Raw genomic sequence first — 21,348 nt, 5'->3', positions numbered from 1 at the left:
CTTTGCTTATATGATTTTGGCTCAAGACTAGTGGTCTCTTGATTTTTTTTTCAAATTCAGGTCATGCTGTCTGGGATAGTGGAAGTCAGTTCCCAGAAATACTCATGACTATTTGTATAATATAGTCTTCCCCACTAAAAAGATTTTTGAAAATCAGTGTTTTTCCTTTCCCTACAGAACCAGACTAAAAGACTTTTGAGAGGTTAATTTTGATTAACTTACCCTAAGGAAATAAGATTCAAAGAACATAGCTTTAAAAAATCACATAATTCATGATTACAAAGGAATGAGACCCATATGTTTACTACTCTGGTACAGAACAGTTCATATGTATGACTAGACCCCTTTTCCTCTTTTTCATGTTGGGGAAAAAAATGAGAGGGAAAAAAGGGTTGCTAATGGATAGAGAGCTAAAACAAAACTCATCTTTATTTCAAACAAGCTATATATTTAGACTTTACACTTTTTGGCAAACTCCTTATTTCAAAACTGTGGAAGCATCCTTTCCTTCTCCTCAGTCACCAAGTCATGCTGCTGCTCCTGTGATCCCCAGCCCATGCCTCCCACTGCTTCACCCTGCTCGCCATGCACACCCGGGTGGCACCCACAATTATAGGGCTGTCCCCATCTGCAGCTGTTCCACACACGTCTGCCAAGTTTTCCTTGTAAAACTTTGCATCATGTGTACCACATTCTGCACAAAAATGCCAGTCAGTGATTTAATGTTCTTTTTAAGGCAAAATCCCATTTACATTTTTTGAAAGAAGAGTCTACATTTAAAGTCTTTGAATAAGGATGTCAAACTTGTTATAGATGGAGGCCAGGAAGATAATCTGTGAGTTGAGTAGGTGTAAGACAATGGGGAGTCATTAGGCCTACAGCAATTTAAGGGTATGTCCCATCTAAAGCCAATCAATTTCAAGTTAATAATTATTAAAAATATATAAGATTATAAATTTTCTAATTATCATAAAATCTATAGAGCTCTATGGCCCCAGGCCCAATTATTTTCACACTTTAGGTATATATAGAAGGTATCAAGATGGTTCTAAAAGACTTTCACTAAGTCCCAGTTTTGTCATCTATAAATGTCATTTATAATTTTTACCTTATAAAGCTGTTGTGAGGAATAAATGAAATAATGAATATAAAGTACCTGCCATATGCCCACACATGGTAAATGCTTAACAGATACTGGCTATTTCTAAAGCAATTATACTCACTAACTGCTTATATTATAGCCCCTAAAAAGCTCCAATCCATCATAAAACTCAACACATTTTCAGCCTCTTCAGTGAACATTTCCTCCATACCTAAAGAGTGATAAAGTTTGTTACCTCTATCTCCTAACCTGATGTCAAATCTGTACCCTCACTGTCACTGCCCTAGTTCATCAGTTTTTGCCATTCTGTTGGTGATAAATATTTACAGATTGCAACTCATTTTGAAAGATGGACAGAACATACCAGATCAGGAAGACAGTGGCAGGAATAGCTAGGCACAGACTTGCATTCTACACAGAGAGATCCATATGCAAAGGCTCAGCCTGTAGGAATGAACTATTTGAGAAGTCTGTCTGTGAGCATGAACCAATCCTGCTCCTGAGGGAGAGAAAGGCAGAGGCCAGGACCAAGCTGGGCCGGGTCATGGACTTCTCCACTAGACAGAGACTTTCTTTTGTAACTGATGGGAGCCAAAAAAGGATTTTAGAGCATGGTGGAAGGTCATACCTGTGTTTACAGCAATCACTCAGGTGTAATGTGCTTAAAAATGTACTCGATGTGATGGCAGAGGCGAGCTCCAAGGCAGCAGATAAGGAAGCTACCCATGGGAGTTAAAAACCTTGTTATGGAGTTTAAAAAGTATATATGTGTGTGTGCACACACACGCACACACAAGTATTGAACAAGCCAGTAAAATGATAAAATTTAAATTACATAAAGAAGTGTAAGAACTGTAGCTGCTAGGAATAAGTGAGTCCAGGCATGTTAGAAATGGGCACAAAGGGGCACTGAAGGAAGGCGTGCAGGCAGAGGCAGAGAAGAGAGGAGAACATTCTAGGTGGAATAAATTGTTTAAACTATTTTGAACCAAATCCCAGCTGAGCATCATGATAATTAGACTCTCATCCTGCTCTCAGTAAATCTATAGGGACAGGGAAATAGAAGACAGTCAGCATTATAACAGTATTCCTGGAACTGGCTAAACGTAAAGCTGGCCAACAATATTACAGAAAACAGTGAAGGGCAACTAAATAGAGAAATCTGAACGACAAACAGGTACTTTAGATGATCTTTTATTTTAAAAACTCTTCAAAACTATCTCCATAGCTTAAGCCACAGGCCACTTTGAAAGCAGAGTTGGAATCTCTTCACTCGGGGGCAAGAGTTCAAACTTTTAGCTCCAAGTAAGACACTGAAAAAGGTTCCTGGTATATAGTTTTGCTGTTCTATTAAAAGGTCTCTAAAAGGGCAGGGCCTGCTTAGACACGATCTTTGGCCCCGGACATGTTAACAGATACAAGTCAGACTCCTTTAGAAGCAAAATGGTTCTCTGCAGCCCAGGTACCTCAACAGCCAAAGATCTATAGGTTGAGGCTGGCCATCATTCCCCTACTTCCTCATCGTTTTCTCTAGCTCCCTTGTTCTTTCTTTCTCCCTACACTTATTCTGTTCAACTACCTCTTGCTCCTGTTGTCCCTCTCAATTTATTACTAGTGCAAAGGAAACAGATAAACATAACAAAAAGGTAATCATTGTGTATTATGTCTTAGGCACTGCCATGGTATCAACTCACTTGATGCTTGTAGCAATCCTATTAAGTATGTCATACCCTCATTCATGATAAAACTGAGGCACAGAAGTGAAGTAATGTGATCCAAGTCATTCAGCCAGAGTGGCAGAGTCAGGATTTAAACTCAGACAATCTGGTTCTGGAGTCTATGTGCTTAACTAAATGTAATTCTGCCTCTAAAACGGAAATTCTACTTTATGCTTCTAACATTCCTAATTCTTACTAAATATTATAAAGTAGAACATAAACAAATTATTACTATTTTATTTATGGCAGATTCTAAACCCAGGCCAATGAGAAATCTAGTGATCATTTCATTACACCACACAATTGCTAGCAACTAAAACACAGTGGCTGGCTAACTCCAGGATGGCCTCAACTCCAGAAAGACGCTTTAGAATCAAGAAATCTGCCCATTCTACTAAATGAAGTATCCCAAGAATGGAAAAACAAGCACCACATGTACTCACCATCAAATTGGCATCAACTGATCAACACTTAAGTGCATATTTGTAGTAACATTCATTGGGTGTCGGGCAGATGGGAGGGGCGAGGAGGGCATGGGTATATACACATGTAATGGGTGCGGTGCGCACCGTCTAGGGGATGGACACACTTGAAGATCTGACTCGGGTGGGGCAAGGGTAATATACGTAACCTAAACATTTGTACCCCCATAATATGCTGAAATGAAAAAAAAAAAAAAATCAAGAATCTGCTTTTACAACAATTAGCATCTTTTTAAAAAGACTCATCCCTGTGTCAGAAATTAGAGGACCTGGATTTGAGTTTAGCCTGTGGCTTATTAGCCAAGCAACGTATCTATACAAAAATTCCCATAACCTAATGCATTTTAAGGTTGTTCTTTTAAGAAAATATGGAATATGGGGAGAATAAGAATATTTAGGCTGCCCACATAAAAGGAATACTGTGGGTCTAATGATATGTGAAAATGCTTTGCAACCTGATAAAATATGAAAGTCATTTTATGTTTTTATTATTTGAGGTATAATCAATTCTCAGTTAGGATTATTTCAAAAACAGAGAAACACATTTTACCCTTCATCTAAAGAAATTTTAATGCCATAAGCAGATCAGTCACCTGGAGTAAATACCAAGAAAAGATGATTCAGAGAACTGTAAGAAGCTTGTGGAAATACAGTTCTGTTTCTGGGAATAAGTACGATCCAGTGTCAAATAGTTATTGACGTATCTCGATGCAGTACATGACATATGTAAATGGGACAGTAGGGACAAATACACTAGTGGGAATATATAAATAAATCTAGGCATTATAATTCCTAACCTTGAGCCTCTTCAGGTGACCCAAAAGATCACATAATAAGCTTATTTATGTCATGGGAAGCTGGACAAAAGGAAAATCAGAACCTGGGCCATAAGCACATAGCATGCACCCACGCTTACTCTATGCAGGAAAAACAGACAGTTCTTCCAGAAGATCAACTGTAAAAAGGCATTTTCCACACATCTGAAAAGCGTGTGTGTGTGTGTGTGTATACATATCTCCCTTCTCCTTAAAGCCTTTTTGTGTTGTTAGTGATCGCATGTTAATCACTTAATTCAATTAATGGCTAACTAAAGCAGTGTTCACTTTATAAACTAGATACATTCCTGAAGTCATATTTGGCCAAACATTTTCCTATCTTCTAGCCATCCCAGTTTCTATTAGCATCTCAGAATTACTCTTTTCATATTTTCTAGCTTATTCTAATTATAACACAAAGGCAAAAGAGGCGAGTGGGAAAAGGGGGAGAAATGCCTTGATCACTAGCCTAGCAACAGCAGGTTCATAATCTACCTGAACCAAGGACCAATTCATAGATTTCTGGGGGGAAAATCCAAGTAAATGTTCTTAAGACCATATGCTACATTTATTTCACTGTTTTTCCAACTCAATAAGGACAAATTTCTGTGCTGTGAATGACGTGAGTTAACAATAGTAAGTTCTTTTCATGACTATTTCGCTATTCTCAACAGTAATAAGTACCAGGAGCTATTTATTGGTTACTGGGCATCTATTCTGCATTAGGTGCTTTGCATACACATCTTCATTTGGTCTCTGTGACAGCCCCAGAAGGGAGGTATGAAAACCTCTATTTTAGCTCAGGGAGACTGAGGAACAAATCCAAAGCACGTATCTACTAAGTGCAGAGCTGGGATTTGAACCTAGGTTTGCCTGATTTGAAAGTCCTCCTCTTAATCTCTAACTATTTTTAATAATTAATTTTCAATCCCCAAATATCAACCTCAACTTTGAAATTTGTAGTTAATAGGCTTTCTTGGGAGTCCTCAGAGAACTACTACATATAGGAACATAATCTGAAAACAATGATTATGACTAGATACTATTATGGCTATTATCCAAATGTATGTGCTGCATCAAACTTCAAATCTAATAATGAAGAATTCTTAAACTGTCATATAAAGTCAAAAGTTTTGGGCAAGAAAAATCTTACATTGATATTTTCTAATTGTAGTAGATGTACTGTATAATATGACTTCACATCTTCTGACAGAAGCTTCACACTGAATCCTGTTTCTTTAAACAGCATCTCGCGGTCATCTGTTGGCCAGTACTGTGCACATTTAACCTAAATTTTAAAATATGTATTTTTTTTTAGTTTATAGACATTATGAAACCATAAAAAGTTGAAAAATACAAACAAACCACACACATATTTGCTATAATTTTTTCAACTACCCAACCTAAGAACAGTCACCACTATATTCAACATTTAATGTATTTTAACAGGATTGACATTTTATAAAATAGCTTTTAAAATGTTCCTATAACTTATAAACTAAACAAGCCATAAACAGATATTCATAAAATAAAAATAAATTTATTATTTTTAAAGCATAACCTATACTTTAAACATCACATGGCATTCATTGTTTCTAAAAAAGTATGAAATTCTTGCAAGAATCTTATCTTCAAACAGTATTGAAAAAGCTTTATTTTATAAATACCTATAAATCTGCTACTAAGTACTCCATCTAGAAATAACATTGTATATTTACTTACTCAAGTTAAATCAAGAGAGAGAATTAGAATATAAGCCCCCTTTACCTAGAGTTGTTAACACTTGGCAGAACTACTGAAACAGAATTCAAATTTGTGGCAATAAAAGCATCTTCCCAAAGCCAAATTATGAAGCCAGCAGATTGAGGCAAGGTGAAAAAGAGTCACTACAAAAAAAATCCTTTAAAAATGGCCATTACTATTTTTCCAAATCACAAAAAGCTACAACAATTAAAATGCCTCCAAAACTAATACTAATGAATACTATGAGCTAATACTTCAAAAGGTGCCAAAGGACATTTTAAAAATGATATAAGATAGTATAAATAAGAATTGGAACAACTCAGAAACAAGGCAATGGAAGATAGAAAAGAATTACAAATAACAGAACACATCATTTCAGAAAGGAGTAAACTAGAAGGAAAGAGGAATGAATAAACACAACAGATAATGTCTTAAGAAGAAAAGGAAGAAATTTTTAAAGTAAAAAAGAAATGAAGAGAGAGAGAAATAGGTTTAGAGATAATATGACAAATATAAAAGATATGCAAAGAAAATCCAACGTATGTATAATAGGAAGACCCAAAGAAGAACACCAAAGCAAACAAGGCACAACAAATACTAAGAACTATAATTCAATAAATATTTCTTTAAAAAAAGAAAAAGTAGAGCCAGGTATGATGGCTCACACATGGTGATCCCAGCACTTTGGGAGGCCAAGGTGGGAGGATCACTAGAGGTCAGGAATTCAGGACCAGCCTGAACAACACAGTGAGACCCGTCTCTCTACAAAAAAAAAGTTTTAAAAATTAGCTGTGCGTGGTGGCACGTGCCTATAGTCGTAGGTATTTGGGAAGCTGAGGCAGGATGATCCTTTGAGCCCAGGAGTTTGAGGTTACAGTGAGCTATAATGACACCACTGCCCTCTAGCCCAGGCAACAGAATGAGACCTTGTCTCAAAAAAAAAAAAAAAAAAAAAAAGAGAGAGAGAAGAAAAAGAAAAATACTTAAAAAAAAAAAAAAAACCCAAAAAAGTTATTTCATATAGGAAAAGTAGTTTTCAAAATAGAGTTGATTCCCTAGTGTCCTCAACAGGTGACCAATTAGGGGTATTTTTTGGTGAGGAGTGGCAGGAAGGGTTGATTACTATGGATTTAAACATATTTGATTCATTTTACTCCTTTACAGTTATTCTTACTATTGGTCAAATTAGCTAGGCTAATTTCGGTATTTCGAAACCAAATATCAAAAGAGCACGTCATGTAGCTGCAAAAAACTGACCCAGAATGACCAACCACTAAGAAAAATTTTGATAAAATTAATGATATTTGAAGGAAAAGGGAAAAAAAAATCCTTTGGATAATGTAGGTAAAAAGAACAAGAGACTTACAAAGGAAAAAAAATAAGATGTCCATTTGACTGTGATAGAATGCCAGAAGGAAATGGAGTAATATATTTAAGTTGCTCTAAAAAAAGACATGTGAGCCAAAGATTTTATATCCTGCCAAACTGACTTTCAAGTAGTAAGACAGCAGATAAGCCATCACTGACATGTAAGAAACCAAAGAGTCCTTCCTTAGGATCCACTAGAAAATGAGCTTTAGTCAGAACTATTGGAGAGACATCAACAAAGACTAGCGATGAATATTAAATACATATTTACATGTAAAACTAACTTAAAAAGAGATGTGCAGGAGAGGCTATAGTTTGTTATATCCTCTGACAATGTAAATAAAGTAGAGTAACAATAAAAAAAACCACACACTGGGAAGAAAATGAAAAAAAACGTACATAGATATTAAAAAACTTTAAACCATTTTCAATAATTATTTTGGTGGTAGAGTTGATATTGTTATTATGACTATGTTTTGTGTGTCATCTGGGATGAAGCAATTGAGTCATTAGTAAGATATTCTACATCCCTGAGGTCCCTGAGAACCAGGATTCTTGGTATGGAAAAACGATGCAGCAGATACATGATAGAAGGGGTTAAGCCAACCTCTACAGTTCCAAATTTGAACTGGAAATATCAGTAAGAACTCTTGAAGTATGTTATCTTTTTTTTTTTTTTTGAGACAGAGTCTCACTCTGTTGCCCAGGCTAGAGTGAGTGCCGTGGTGTCAGCCTAGCTCACAGCAACCTCAAACTCCTGAGCTCGAGCGATCCTCCTGTCTCAGCCTCCCGAGTAGCTGGGACTACAGGCATGCACCACCATGCCCGGCTAATTTTTTCTATATATATTTTTAGCTGTCCATATAATTTCTTTCTATTTTTAGTAGAGATGGGGTCTCGCTCTTGCTCAGGCTGGTCTCGAACTCCTGAGCTCAAACGATCCGCCCACCTCGGCCTCCCAGAGTGCTAGGATTACAGGCGTGAGCCATCGCGCCCGGCCTTGAAGTATGTTATCTTAACATGTATTTTTCCTTAGCTCTCTCCACTGGAAAGCCCTAAAAACAATGACCAACTCAGTAGCAATAAATATCCCTATTTTTGTTGTGATCTTGAAATATCATTACCCATTAAAAGAAACCAAGGCTTCCTAGAGAAATGGCTGATTCCAGGTCTGGGGCAGCAAGAATTTAAGATGAGCCTGCAATATTAGTCATTCCAGATAGCAAGAAAGTTACTAAAGGTTTGTGTTCAAAGGACTCAGGACCCAATCTGAAGAGATGCCTGCTAGCCAATGAAGGAATGATTTCACCAACAGTAAAAATAACTGTAAAGGAGTGAAATGAATCAAATATGTTTAAATCGATAGTAATCAACCCCTCCTGCCACTCCTCACTAAAAAATACCCCTAACCGGTCACCTGTTGAGGACACTAGGGAATCAACTCTATTTTGAAAACTGCTTTTCCTATGTAAAAATGGTCAACTAACTAGAATGGGAAATTTCTTTTTATAGAAGTATTCCAACAAAAACTGAAGAAGGAAAGATAGAATATCATCATTTGTAACCCCTAATGAATTAAGGAGCTAAGCACTGACCAATAACAGCTGCTAATATCATAAAACGAAAGATAATGAGACATTATGGGTCTCTTGATGAAGAATATACCACCACCCATGAAGTAATCATCCCCAAAATAACGAAACCTGAATCTTATTAAGCATCCAGATCTAATCCCATAAATAGGATTTCTAAATTCTGGTAGCAGTCTTATCTTATTAACACAGTAATTATACTCCCAAATGAAAGGGATAAAACTTGCAAATCATCTAGTTTGCAATGCTGCTCAAACTGACAATCACTTCATTTTTAAGTGATACTGGAGACCACAAAAAACTACCGTAAATGACTATGCTGACACTGTTGGAAATTCTGGTACATCAATGCCACTTCAGATTAGAAATAGATCAGAACATTTTCACCATCATTGAAAACCAACAACTATTTAGAAAAAAGAACTGGGAATCTGAAGAACCACAGATCTTAAACCTAGAAGAGACCTTATTGACAATAATGTCTAATTTGCTTGCTTGATACATAAGGAATCTTTTAAAGCTGCAGAAGCTAAAAGACTTATCCAAAGGTATACCTCTAACTGGCATTGTGTAATTACATTCTAACTTAAAATTTCAATAAATTTATACTTGCACATATTTATTATCTCATGACCTCTGAGCCAACTATCATTTATAAAGATGAAAAAAAGACTGTTTTAACCAAGTGGAAAATATCCATATTTTTGATAATAATAAATTATGATGATTCTAATAAAGCTTAGGGATTCCAAAGATTTGTGTATCACTACTTGTCAGCATCTGTTTGATTATATTTGTATCTTAGAGACTCATGGTCTGCAACTGTTATATAAATACTTAAGGCAAGAAACGAAAAGGATACATTAATTTTTCTGGTCAGAAACACACTGACCACTGGCCTTTAGCAATTAAAGGCCAAAAATAAGGAATAAATATTCCAAAAAAATATGAAAATCTTTATAAGTTAATGATCACATACAGTGTACTAGACTGTAAATATTAAATATTACTCACCGATTCTTTCTCCACGATGCGGTTTAGCATGACAACTGCTTTGGTCTTTTGCTGCCAAACCATGAGCCAGAAGTGGCAGCACGTGTTAGGAAGTGGACCCTGTGAGAACAGAGCAGAAAGAGTAGATGAGGGAAGGGGACAAGAACGAGCAGGGTCCCAGGGAAAGCCTCTCCAAGGCTGCTTCTGGGATGCTAAAAGACAAGCTCAGTAAACCAAGACTTTCAATCTACTTGAATTCAAAAATAGGTCTGTACTAGTTAGAATTTTTGGTTATAAATGATCAAAACTGACCTTTATTTAATTAGGCAAAAAAGGAATTGTTTAAGATATCAGGTGGCTTTCAGAGTTGGGAGCTGGAGAACCAGGCTTGGGTAGGAACCAAGAGTTAAGCACAGACAAGAGTCTGTCCCAAAGAGTCAACTTGGGACACTGCTCCTGATGCTGGCACTACAACATCTTTCTTTTTTTGGCACTGTCATAGGAAGGTGGCTGGAGTATTCATGCTTACTATAAGCAAAGCAGGGTCAAAAATCATGAGTGGGAGTATCTAATAGGTCATGTTCTAGCTGTAAAGAAGGTAGGCAAAGGAAATTTGTGTCCCCTTCATCTTGTATAGCAGAAAACAGGCTCTGCCTCCCATGGATCATGGAAGATCCATGGCAAGAGAGAGTCTGTGCTGTCACTGGCCAGCCAACTAACCTAAGTCGACTATAAAAAGATTTTCCAGAAAAAGCAGAAATCATGGAAGTACCTGAACCCCTAGAAACTGTTAAATCTACAAAAGCACTACTCTCAAGGGCAGAGTTAAAGGGGCAATAGTCCACATTACAATAATGCCATGGGGAAAGCAAATCATCTATCTTATGATAGCATAGGGAAAAAGAAAAGACAATGAAAAGTCCATGTCCAAATTGCAACTAATTTCAAATGAGTGAACATTAAAATGAAGTTTTATTGTACCTAAAATAACTATGAACATGCATCCAACTCATAGGGCAGTGTGGTAGAGTGGTGAGTTAAGGGCAGTCAGGACGCTGGGGGCCAGGGCCTCCAAGAGCTTCAGCCCCTCGTGCAACAAGGGGATGCAAGTGGTTCTAGAACATAGACTAAACACATCTATAGGGCAGATGTACTCCTTGGTATGTAACAGATGCTCCATATGTATTACTTCAGTGAACAAACTCTAAGGTTAAGTTGTAAAAATGCTAGAAATCTGAGAATCATGAGAAAATCGCAATCTAATGTTTGAAGACAGTTTTCCACACTCAATGTATTTAGCTATTGTTTCATCTACTTCAAAAACAAAACATACATTCTAAAGGTAAAAAGCAATGAGAAAATACCCAGTAAAATGAATGCCCTTTTCTTTAATCTAAAAAATGTGGATGTAGCAATTCACCAGTGAGGTCACTCCTTAGTATGTACACACATAACCCAAATCCATTAGTGGTCCTAAAGACTAAATAATAAATAGGAAAACAGTTGCTATGGTATAAAGAACACAGGTTTTTCTTTTTCTTTTTTGGAGACAGGGACTTACTCTTTTTTTTTTTTTTTTGAGACAGCACAGTTCACTGCAGCCTCAAACTCTCAGGCTCAATGGATCTTCCTGCCTCAGCCTCCTGAGTAGCTGGAACTACAGGCATGTACCACCACACCTCGATAATTTTTAAATGTTTTGTAAAGAAAAGGTCTCACTATGTTGCTCAGGCTGGTCTTGAATTCCTAGGCTCAAGCAGTCCTCCCACCTCAGCTTCCCAAAATGCTAGGATTACAGGCATTGAGCCACCATACCTGGCATAGAATACAGGCTTTTTAAAAAAAAAAAAAAAAAAAAAACAATCACAGGGACAGGGATTTATTTCTCAGCTCTTTCACTTAATAGCAATGCTACCAATTTTCTTCATCTGTAAAATGGATATAATATACTACGGAGCAGATTTTTTAAAAAACTAATTCATAAAACTCTGAGGAAAAGGCAATTAAAATAATAAGTAACTAAAGACAATCAGAAAAGCTCAGGTAATAAACATTTAGCATCTTCAGTTTTCTCTGTCCTTCGAAACACTTTGAGTACTTAACTCTGTTCCAAACAACATACCAGGTACAAGGGCAAAAGCAAAACTGAGATGCAGTCTTACCCTCAAAGAGCTTGCAAAGTTGGCAAGAAGTAGTACTTGTACAACTAATGAACACATCAAGTGCTACAAGAGTAAGGATAAACCATCATGTCTTGAGAGTAGGAAGGACACTACAACAGAGCCTTAATAAAAAGAAGAGAGTCTTGATGCAAAGAGGGCACGGGGAAGGACGGGAGGAAGGCAGGGTCCGTCTCAGGCACTCCAAGCATACGGCAAGGTGTGTGAAAGTTTATGTGCACATTTGGGAGAAGACGAATACATCCGTGAGGTGGAAGTGGGAGTATGCACTAGGAAACTACACCTGTATAGTAGGGACAGTGGCAAGGAGAGACTTTAAAAAGCTGCCACATCAGTACAAGTGATATTTAAGAGAGCTCTGAAAAGGGGCAGGGGCAGCAGAAAATGGGAAAGGACTTGGCAGATGATGAGGACAGGAAGGGAGCTGGCTTGGTAAAAAAGGATATGGAATGTGCAGAATTTGAGATCTAGGTGAAAACATCTAGTACAGACCTGGAAAATACAGGGGGGAATTCATGAGAGAAGAAAAAGCTGGAGACAGGCTTCTGAGTTCTTACACTCTAAATGAATAGGACTCCCTCAGGACACACAAAAATGGTTCAACAGGGAAAAGAGGTTTAAAAACAATCACTAGAGTATTAGCCAGGCATTTTCTTTATCATAATGGGATGTAAGATCTTTAAGGATCTTACTAATAAAAGGATTACTATTACCAGTGTTACTACAACTAATAGCACATGGAGGGCCTACCATACTACCCAGGCACTACAGGAGTTTCTCACAACATCTTCCTATAGATGACTGGCAGACAGACAGACAGATTGACTGACTGATTAGATAGGTAGATGGGTAGATTATGCATACATAGGCTTGGGAAGTTAAGTAACTTGTCCAAGGTCACACGGCAATCACAGGTAGTAGAATAGAATGATCAAGGGCAGGAACCATGGAGCCTATGTGGCTTCGAATTTTGGTTTCATCTTACTTATTGTATAACCTTAAGTTATTTAATGTCTCTGGGTCTCTTTAGATTCCTCATGTATAAAATAAGGGTAATAATATTTACCACAGAGGGTTGCCCTGAGGTTCAAATTATACAAAGCACAAATAATAGAGAACAATGCTTACCACCTGGCCTTGGGGCACCTGGTCTCAGCATCCTCCCCAACCCTGAAGATGGCCAGACAGCATGCAAGGCATGGCACTCTGTGAAAGTATGTGTCAAAGGGGTACAGAAGTGCTGTCAAGGGCCTCTGATGATGCTCCAAGGTATGGAAAGAGAAAGGGAAGAAGCTAAGACAGCATTAACAGAAGCTTGTGTCAAGCATAAAGCAAGGAAGAGAATTTTTGCCTGCAAAGAACTGGCCTCCTAAGCCACTTCATAAAATTTTTCCTTCACAGAATGTATAACATTAAAAATAACTTGACTTTTACCTTAAATATTCAAAGCTTCAAAACTTTATAATGTCCATAATTCATTATATCACCAGAAAAAACTGAAATAACGTTTCATTTCCAAAAGAAATCAAGATATACTTTTAGCTTTGTTTTAAAGCAGAACCACCACAAAAACTTCATTTTCAGGCATCTGCTTGATATTATACTACTTGCCTGTGTTAAGACGTAACTCCTTTGTGCCTCTTCTATGTCAACTAAGCTGGCATTAATATAATCATTTTCGGTATTTTGCAGTTTAACACGACTGTGATCATCTGAAAATAGAGAATGACAAACTGTAACTGTCATTTCAAATTTTTATCATTTCTTTTTTCTTAATATGAATGTTCTAGGTATTCATAAAAGGATAGGAGAAATAAAACAAAAATAAATTAGCACCATAGAGGAGTTGAGACACATTCTAACTTATTCCCTGTTTTTTTAGGAAGCATAAAACGGAATCTTGTTTATTACTGTGGTACTGGAAGGGAAGTGCTTCTTCTTCTTCTTCTTCTTCTTTTTTTGTTTTTGTTAATTTAGTCCATCGGTAAGCTGGAAAGGGAAGTGCTTCTGTTTGTAGTACATTAGCTATTATAATGTGAAAGACTGACCAGAGTGAAATATAGTAAAACGAATAAAGTACTTACCTTCCTATAAGTAAAAAGAACATTTAGATTCTTGGTGCCTAAGAATTGGTCTACCTTAAAAAGATAACTGGGCTCAAAGAGATGAGACTACATTTCCAGGAAATTATGTTTCAGTTTCTTTATTTCTGAATAGATATACATTCGACTACATTTAAATAATTTTTAACCCTTAACTATGTTTAGGTTACGTGCTGAAAATATTTAAAGACAGTTGGAATATTCAAACTGTATTCTTTAAAAGACCACTGAAGATAACTTCATTAGATTGTGTTAACAGTTTAGATATATTTCTAGTTTTTAAAAGTAAAAATCTCACAGATTTAGAATTTATGCTAATTTAAATATGTGAAATACAATACTTGATCTCATACATTTAGATGAGGAAGAAAGAGAAACATGCAACAAGGAGAAAAAGCTAGTGGGTAACCACAGAATTCACTGAGAATCCTAAATGCACAACTGTTGGAAACATATTACTGAATTTTAAACTGAAAACATGAGGTTTGACCGTTTAACTCTGGAGAATACATTCTATTATAAGTTATTCCCCTCAAGGAAATCTATACTAAATATTCACTCTCTGTTTGCTTTTAAACTAAAAAAACTGTTTATATTGTCTCCATATGAAAGAAAATGTTAAATGGTTTTAGTTTCACACATCAATTTATCTGAGATGTTTCTGCTGGACCGAACCCAAGACCTCTGTAAATATTACATGTCATTTGCCAACAGGAAAAACTAAGATCTTGTTATAGTAAATCACATATACTAGTGTTCTCGGAAAGATGATGTCAACAAGCACTTTTTTTTTAAACAGTCACTTTTTTTTTTAACAGTTTAATCACCCTTTAACTGTTATATTATGTGAAATAGTAAAAAGATCAGCAACCTAATTAACAAAGACCATATATCCTTAGATAAAAGAATAATGCGTGCTTTTAGAATGCTATACAAGCCTTAAAATTAAAGTTCCACTAAAATATCACACCAAAGGAATGTATTTCCTCATGCTGTAATCACAGAAAGAACACAAACCCAAACGCTACTCGTATCTATTGCACAACTGAAAACAGACATTTGCCCAATGTGCAATAAGAATCCACAAAAACTAGGAAGGTTTGTCTCACAGGCGCTGGAAATCTGGTTACCCTGCATGGTGCCACCGCAGACCACTGCATAGCTATGGAGGAAATAAGCCTGGAAAAAGACCTTCAGCAGTTCGGTTTTAAGAATATTTGATATCCTGCCCTCAGGACTTTGAACTAGAATTCACTGTCGTTTTCTTTCCATTCTTAAAATCTACAACAGGTGTTCCCCCAACACAGTAAGCACACACCAGCATGAAAGCACAGATCCATCCCTTGGAGCCAGTGTGGAGGAGGTGCCATCTAAAAGGCACCTGGAGCCTTGCAGGGCCCAGTCCCAGGCAGTGGCCTTGCTTCCCACCTAATATTAATTTATACGGAGTCAGCAAAAGCAAAGGAAAGCCGTGAATTTACTCAGGAAAACAATTTTTTTTTAATTTTGCTAACAGATAATACTAAAAGAGGAAGTTGATACTTGGGAAAACTCTATGGCTATTTAGAACTGGCTACAAATGTTGGTTGAACCTATATTTTCTTCTCAGTACTGATTAAAAACAAAACTCTTCAATATACACTTTCATTTCTAAACATTTATTTTAATTCTTCTGTTCTATTAAGAAGATTAACAAAAAATTAAAAGTATAGGTAGAACATTTTTATTCAGAAGAGACTGTAGAGAAAAAACAAGAGTGTTTCTGGTGTTAACTAAAACACATCACCTTAAAATAACTATCTAAAAAGACTGCAAATATATGTTTCAGGAAGTGAAACTATCAAAGCCCTTTTTTATGAGAAACTGTGACCTTAAAATTTATATCCTTTGGCGAAGGATAACAAAGCAGGGCACTGCCTCTTCTTCAATCAAGACTCACTTAAAGTAGAGGTTAGTGTCTAGTGAGACCAGACACCAGCCCCCTTACAACCTGACTCACAGGTCTCCTTTTCCCTGCCCTGTTACTATTAGCCCAAAATCTGTGAACTGATCCTTGCAAACCAAACTTTTAACTTCTGAATTTTAAAAACCCAGAAAAATACATGCTCTTTCTTCTTCCATAGGAACTTCTGGAATGAGAGCATCAAAATGACAGTGTCCCATAACCCTTGGGGTATACGGCTTAAATCCCAAAGCCCAAGTACTTTACCAACATTTTAAGTCTATGGTTATCTTCCCCTTTCCTATCTTTTAAAAGAATTCTGTAAAGGGAGAAAAATGAAGACAGTTCAAACTATATAGCATGAGATACCACAAAAGCAACCAAACCACAATTCCACAGGAAATCTTATTTCTCAACCTATAATAACGCCAGCAGCAAACTATCAAGAACAGACACTTTTTTCTATAGGCATCATCTGTTCTTAATTCTTGTCACTGAGTGAATGCAGAAATGCAATACCCACACAGAACTGTGGTTTATAACTTGGATAAAAAGTAAGCCAACTTCTGATGAACAGTCCCTTCACCTCCTACCCTCAAACTGTGTTTTCTGAGAAACAGTTCAATCTCTCAAGAAATGACTAGCTGTGGCCTCAGCTGACAACACAGATTAGCTTCCTCTTTCAATACTGTCATAATAAGTTTTTTTTTTTTAAACCCCACAGGTTTCACCAAATTTATCATTATTATAAAGGTACCTCCTTTTGGAAAGTTTTGCAGGTCAAACAGGAAGGAGGATTCACATCCATCATAACTATCCTCAAAAGGTTACACCACGTCCAAGCTAAAGAAAACTTACCAACCAGGCCAGAAGAAGACCAATTCTATTAGTACAACATTAACAGCTGACTTTCCCTCTTAGATTTTCCTATTTTCAACCAGGGGTAATCAGTAAGTTTTCAAATACTGATGTCCATACCTATATGGCACTTTTCTGCCAAGAACTCAAAGTCTTTTTTTTTTTTTTATAGATATGTCAACCATCTTAAACCCTACAAGTAAAATAGCTGAAGAACAAATATTATGAATTTTCTTCATAAATTGAGCAATGAGCCAAAAGCAAAGCTTGACTAAAATCCAAGTCACAGTAAACACTACCATATTAATGGAGAAGAAATACAAACCTTATATACATTTCTACTGTTTGCTCTGTAAAGAAAGTTCTATTATATTTCATGAAAGGTTTCTCATTGACCACATAATCAACTAGAACCACAGTGTAGGATTATTTAGTGCCCGCGATGTGTCAGGCCTGTATGACATATCTTACTTGGGTTATCTCTCCCAAATCTTCATAACCCTGTGAAGTAGACATTATCACACCCATTTTACTGTCACTCAGGGAATTAAAGTCATCAGTATACGATAACACACTACGGAAGCTCAAAATAGGAATGTAAGTTAGGTTTGTGTGATTTAAGAAACTCTATATTTCTACATTACACTGTCTCTAACACATCCAAGTTGGTGCCTTTACCATCCTTTCCATAAACCCTGAATTCTACCCAGCACCACCTCTCACACCTCACCTCAGGTGTGATTTCCCCCCCAATCTCTCACACAAATCCCACTTCTGTGACGATCCAGCCTGTGACAAATCTTCTCTACACAGCCTCTCTCATGGAAACTTCTCTGTGACAATCTGTTCCTTACGTTTAATGCCTTCAGCACTCATACAATTTCTTGTCAACAAACATATTGTAAGAGCCAGGCAACAGGGCCATAGAGATAAGACATTACTTGTTGGAAGCTTTTTAAAAGGAAAACAATTCTATGAAGTAGTGACTGCAAGTACTGTGCTTCACTGCAGTAAAGACTGTGGAAAGCAGCCTGATCAGCTGCTGCCTGCACGGGCCTAGTGGAAGGAGAGGCTTGGCTACACAGGCCAGGAAGGAAGCGGAATTCTAGCAGAAGGAACATCCATAAAAGGGAATGGCCTATCAGGAAGGAGTGGTAAATTCAGAATGGCCAAAAAGCTTAGCAGATGAGGGAGAGGTCGCAAAACTTGTCGAGAGCAGGTCCTTGTGGGCTGTGCAACAGGCACAGGCACTGGACGGGACCCCAGTGAAGTTCTCTAAAGGACTGGTACGAGCACATACGATTTCAAGAAAATAACTCCCAGCAGCACAGATGGACTGGAACAAGGAGGAAGGCAATTTCACACACTGATACACTGAAGGTTTAATCAAGAGGTGATGAGAGCCAGGCATGGTGGCTCATGCCTGTAATCCTAGCACTCTGGGAGGCTGAGGCTGAGGATCGCTCGAGGTCAGGAGTTCAAGACCAGCCTGAGCAAGAGCGAGACCTCGTCTCTATTAAAAAATTAGAAAAAATTAGCCGGGTGTGGTGGTTTGGCCCTGTAATCCCAGCTGCTTGGAAGGCTGAGGCAGGATCACTGGAGCCCAGGAGTTTGAGGTTGCAGTGAGCTAGGCTGATGCCACTGCACTCTAGCCAGGGCAACAGAGCAAGACTCTGTCTAAAAAAAAAAAAAAAAAAAAAAAAAAAAGAGGTGACCAGGGCTGAACCAAGTAGTTGCAGTGGGAATGGAGAGAGTTCTACTAATCAAGTATTTCAAAGGTACACATGCACCACCACAGCCTTGCTAATAAAGCATATATTGTTTTGGAAACATCTAGTAGGGTTCAACCTTCTCCAAAAAATAGGCTGATTGTCCTTGAAGTCTTCAGTCTCTTTCAATCCATCATAATTTCAAGTTCTTAAACTTGACAGGACAACGTTATTGATTAAATCCTAATTCCACACATCTCCAAACTGAAAAAGCCCTAACCTGTTGCTGAGAGTCCCTGAAATGCAAAAAATGTCTGGGAAAATATCTTTACAAAATACGTAAACTTCATTAATGTGGTTTGGAAAATGGACAGCTTTCTTGTATTCTTGTATAAAATAAGATATACCAATCTTCACTTCAAATAGCAAAATCAGTAAGTCTCTCACCATGTTCTTTGTGGGCACCTCAGCTACTGAGACACTAGCGCCCTGTGATGGTGAGTGCTCCTGGGTCTGTTTTCCTGTAAGATGGAATGGCTGGACTGGAGCCGTCCTTCTTGATTATTTTCACCAACAGATCTCCTTAATACATGGATATTAAAAGTACAAAATTCCTTGACAATTCCTATTTTATCTTAAAAATTTACAGGAATTTCAAAGTTCTATTTCATCATGTATCTGTACTTTAAGATATAAACAACCACATCCTCCCCGCAATTCTGAGTACAACTGGTGGTCCTGGAAGCAAGGCCATGTTTCCCGTGACACAGTACTCTCCCTGTACGCTCCTGCTGCTCTCCTGCTCCAGCGTGAGTGCTCCAGGCCAGAGCTCCCCACAGGAGAGCTGTGGCTCACACCAGGGGCCTCTGTCAAAAGGCTACTGTTAGGCAAGATGCCAACAGGCTCAGCTCAGCAGAGGCAGGCTCAGCGGAGGGCAGAGGCAAGCTCAGCGGAGGGCAGTGGCAGCACCCAGGGCTCCAGCCAGGAGCAGGCTTCTTATCAGAGGTAAGCTCGTTGCAGCCAGAGACCCTGTCGAGTTCACCATGGAGCCCCCACTCCTAGCAGTGTGCTGCCCAGGACCCAGTTCAAGAAGGCCATGAAATTCAGAAGCAAGGAAAGACACTGGTACAATCCTCAGACCTTATTCCAATTTCCCAGTTTTACAGGCATTCATTTGTGTAAGTGTGTGCAGTTCCATTTTATCATGTGTGGATTCGTGCAACCACCACCACAATCAAGACAATTCCATTATCACAAAGGTCCTGTGCTGCCCCTTGGTGGTCACACCCTTCCCCACCCCAGCCCTAACCACGTACCCACTGAGGGACATGTGGATTGTTTCCAATTTGGGGCTATTACAAGCTGCTAAGAACATTCACGTACGTATTTTTATGTGGACATAAGGTTGCCTTTTTCTGGGATAAATGCCCAGGAGTGCAACTGCTGGATCATATACGATAACTGTATGTTCAGTTTTTTAAGAAACTGCCAAACTATTTTCCAGAGTGGCTACACCATTTGATATTCCTACCAGTCAGGAATACCAAACTGTATGAGATCCAGTTTCTCTGCATTCTTAGAGTATTGTGGCCTCTACATTTTAGCTGTTCTAGTAGATGTCTAGTGATACCCCACCACCATTATTTTATTTTGCATTTTCCTAATGGCTAATGATATTTTTCATATGCTCATGTGCTGCTTATCTACCATCTGTGCTCATATCTTTTGCCCATTTTCTAACTGGAGTGGTTTTTACTGTTAATTTTCTTTTTTTTTTTTTGCCCAGAGAATGTCTACCATAGAACACTGTTAAATTTTGAGAGTTCTACATATATTCCAGATATAAGTTCTTTGTTAGATACGTGGTTTGCATTTTCTCCCAGTCTGTATTCATCTTTTCATTTTCTTTTTTTTTTTTTTTGAGACAGGGTCTCACTCTGTTGCCTGGGCTAGAGTGCAGTAGTGTCGTCGTAGCTCACTGCAGCCTTAAACTCCTGGGTTCATGCAGTCTTCCTGCCTCAGCCTCCCAAGTAGCTGAGACTACAGGCACACACCACCATGCCCAGCTAGTTTTTCTACTTTTTTTTTTTTTTTTAAAGAGACCAGTTGTTGCTTTATTGCTCAGGTTGATCTCAAACTCCTGGCCTCAACTGATCCTCCCAAAGTGCTAGGATTACAGGTCTAAACCACTGCACAGGGCCTCATCTTTTCATTCTCTTAACAGGATCTCTTGCAGAGCAAAAATTTTTAATCATAATTAAGTGCAATTTATTAATTTTTTAAAATTTTATGGATTGTGCTTTTGATATCATTTCTAAGAACCTTTCATCTAGCCTTAGATCCTGAATTTTCTCCAGTTTTCTTCTGAAAGCTTTATATTTTACATTTATGATCCATTGTAAGTTAACTTTTGTATAAGGTGTGAGATTTAGGTAGAGATTCCTTTTTGGGGGCTGTGAATGTCCTATATCTTTCTTCCATTAAATTGCTTTGCATCTTTCTCAAAAATCAGTTTGCCATACTTTTATGAGTCTGTTTCTGGATTCTATTCCATTGACTTATGTGTCCATCCCTCTGCCAACAGTCTTGATCACTGGAGTTACACAGGAAGTCTTAATATCAGGTACAGTGATTCCTCTATTTTTCTTTTTCAAAATCATTTTAGCCATTTTGTAGTTCTTTTGCCTTCCCACATAAATTTTAAAATAAGCTTGTTTATATCTACAAAAAATTTTCCTGAGATT

The 21,348-nt window shown here is 37.7% G+C and overlaps 1 protein-coding gene across 3 annotated transcripts in view; it reads right to left on the bottom strand.

Annotated features, from left to right (window-relative positions):
* Positions 1–21,348, bottom strand: part of PTPN2 (protein tyrosine phosphatase non-receptor type 2) — a 78,725-nt gene that overhangs the window by 29,583 nt on the left and 27,794 nt on the right. For all 3 annotated transcript variants that reach the window (XM_069468290.1, XM_069468289.1, XM_069468288.1), the window contains exons 3-5: positions 13,605–13,705; positions 9,835–9,933; positions 5,271–5,405 (exon numbers count right to left, since the gene is read on the bottom strand). In XM_069468290.1, coding sequence (XP_069324391.1) covers positions 5,271–5,405; positions 9,835–9,933; positions 13,605–13,705 — 335 coding nt within the window. The remainder of the gene's footprint in view (positions 1–5,270; positions 5,406–9,834; positions 9,934–13,604; positions 13,706–21,348) is intronic.

Source organism: Eulemur rufifrons, chromosome 5, assembly GCF_041146395.1.
Source record: "Eulemur rufifrons isolate Redbay chromosome 5, OSU_ERuf_1, whole genome shotgun sequence".
Classification (NCBI taxonomy): domain Eukaryota; kingdom Metazoa; phylum Chordata; class Mammalia; order Primates; family Lemuridae; genus Eulemur; species Eulemur rufifrons.
The sequence above is the reverse complement of the archived record's forward strand: the minus strand, read 5'-3'. Positions and strand labels throughout refer to the sequence as shown.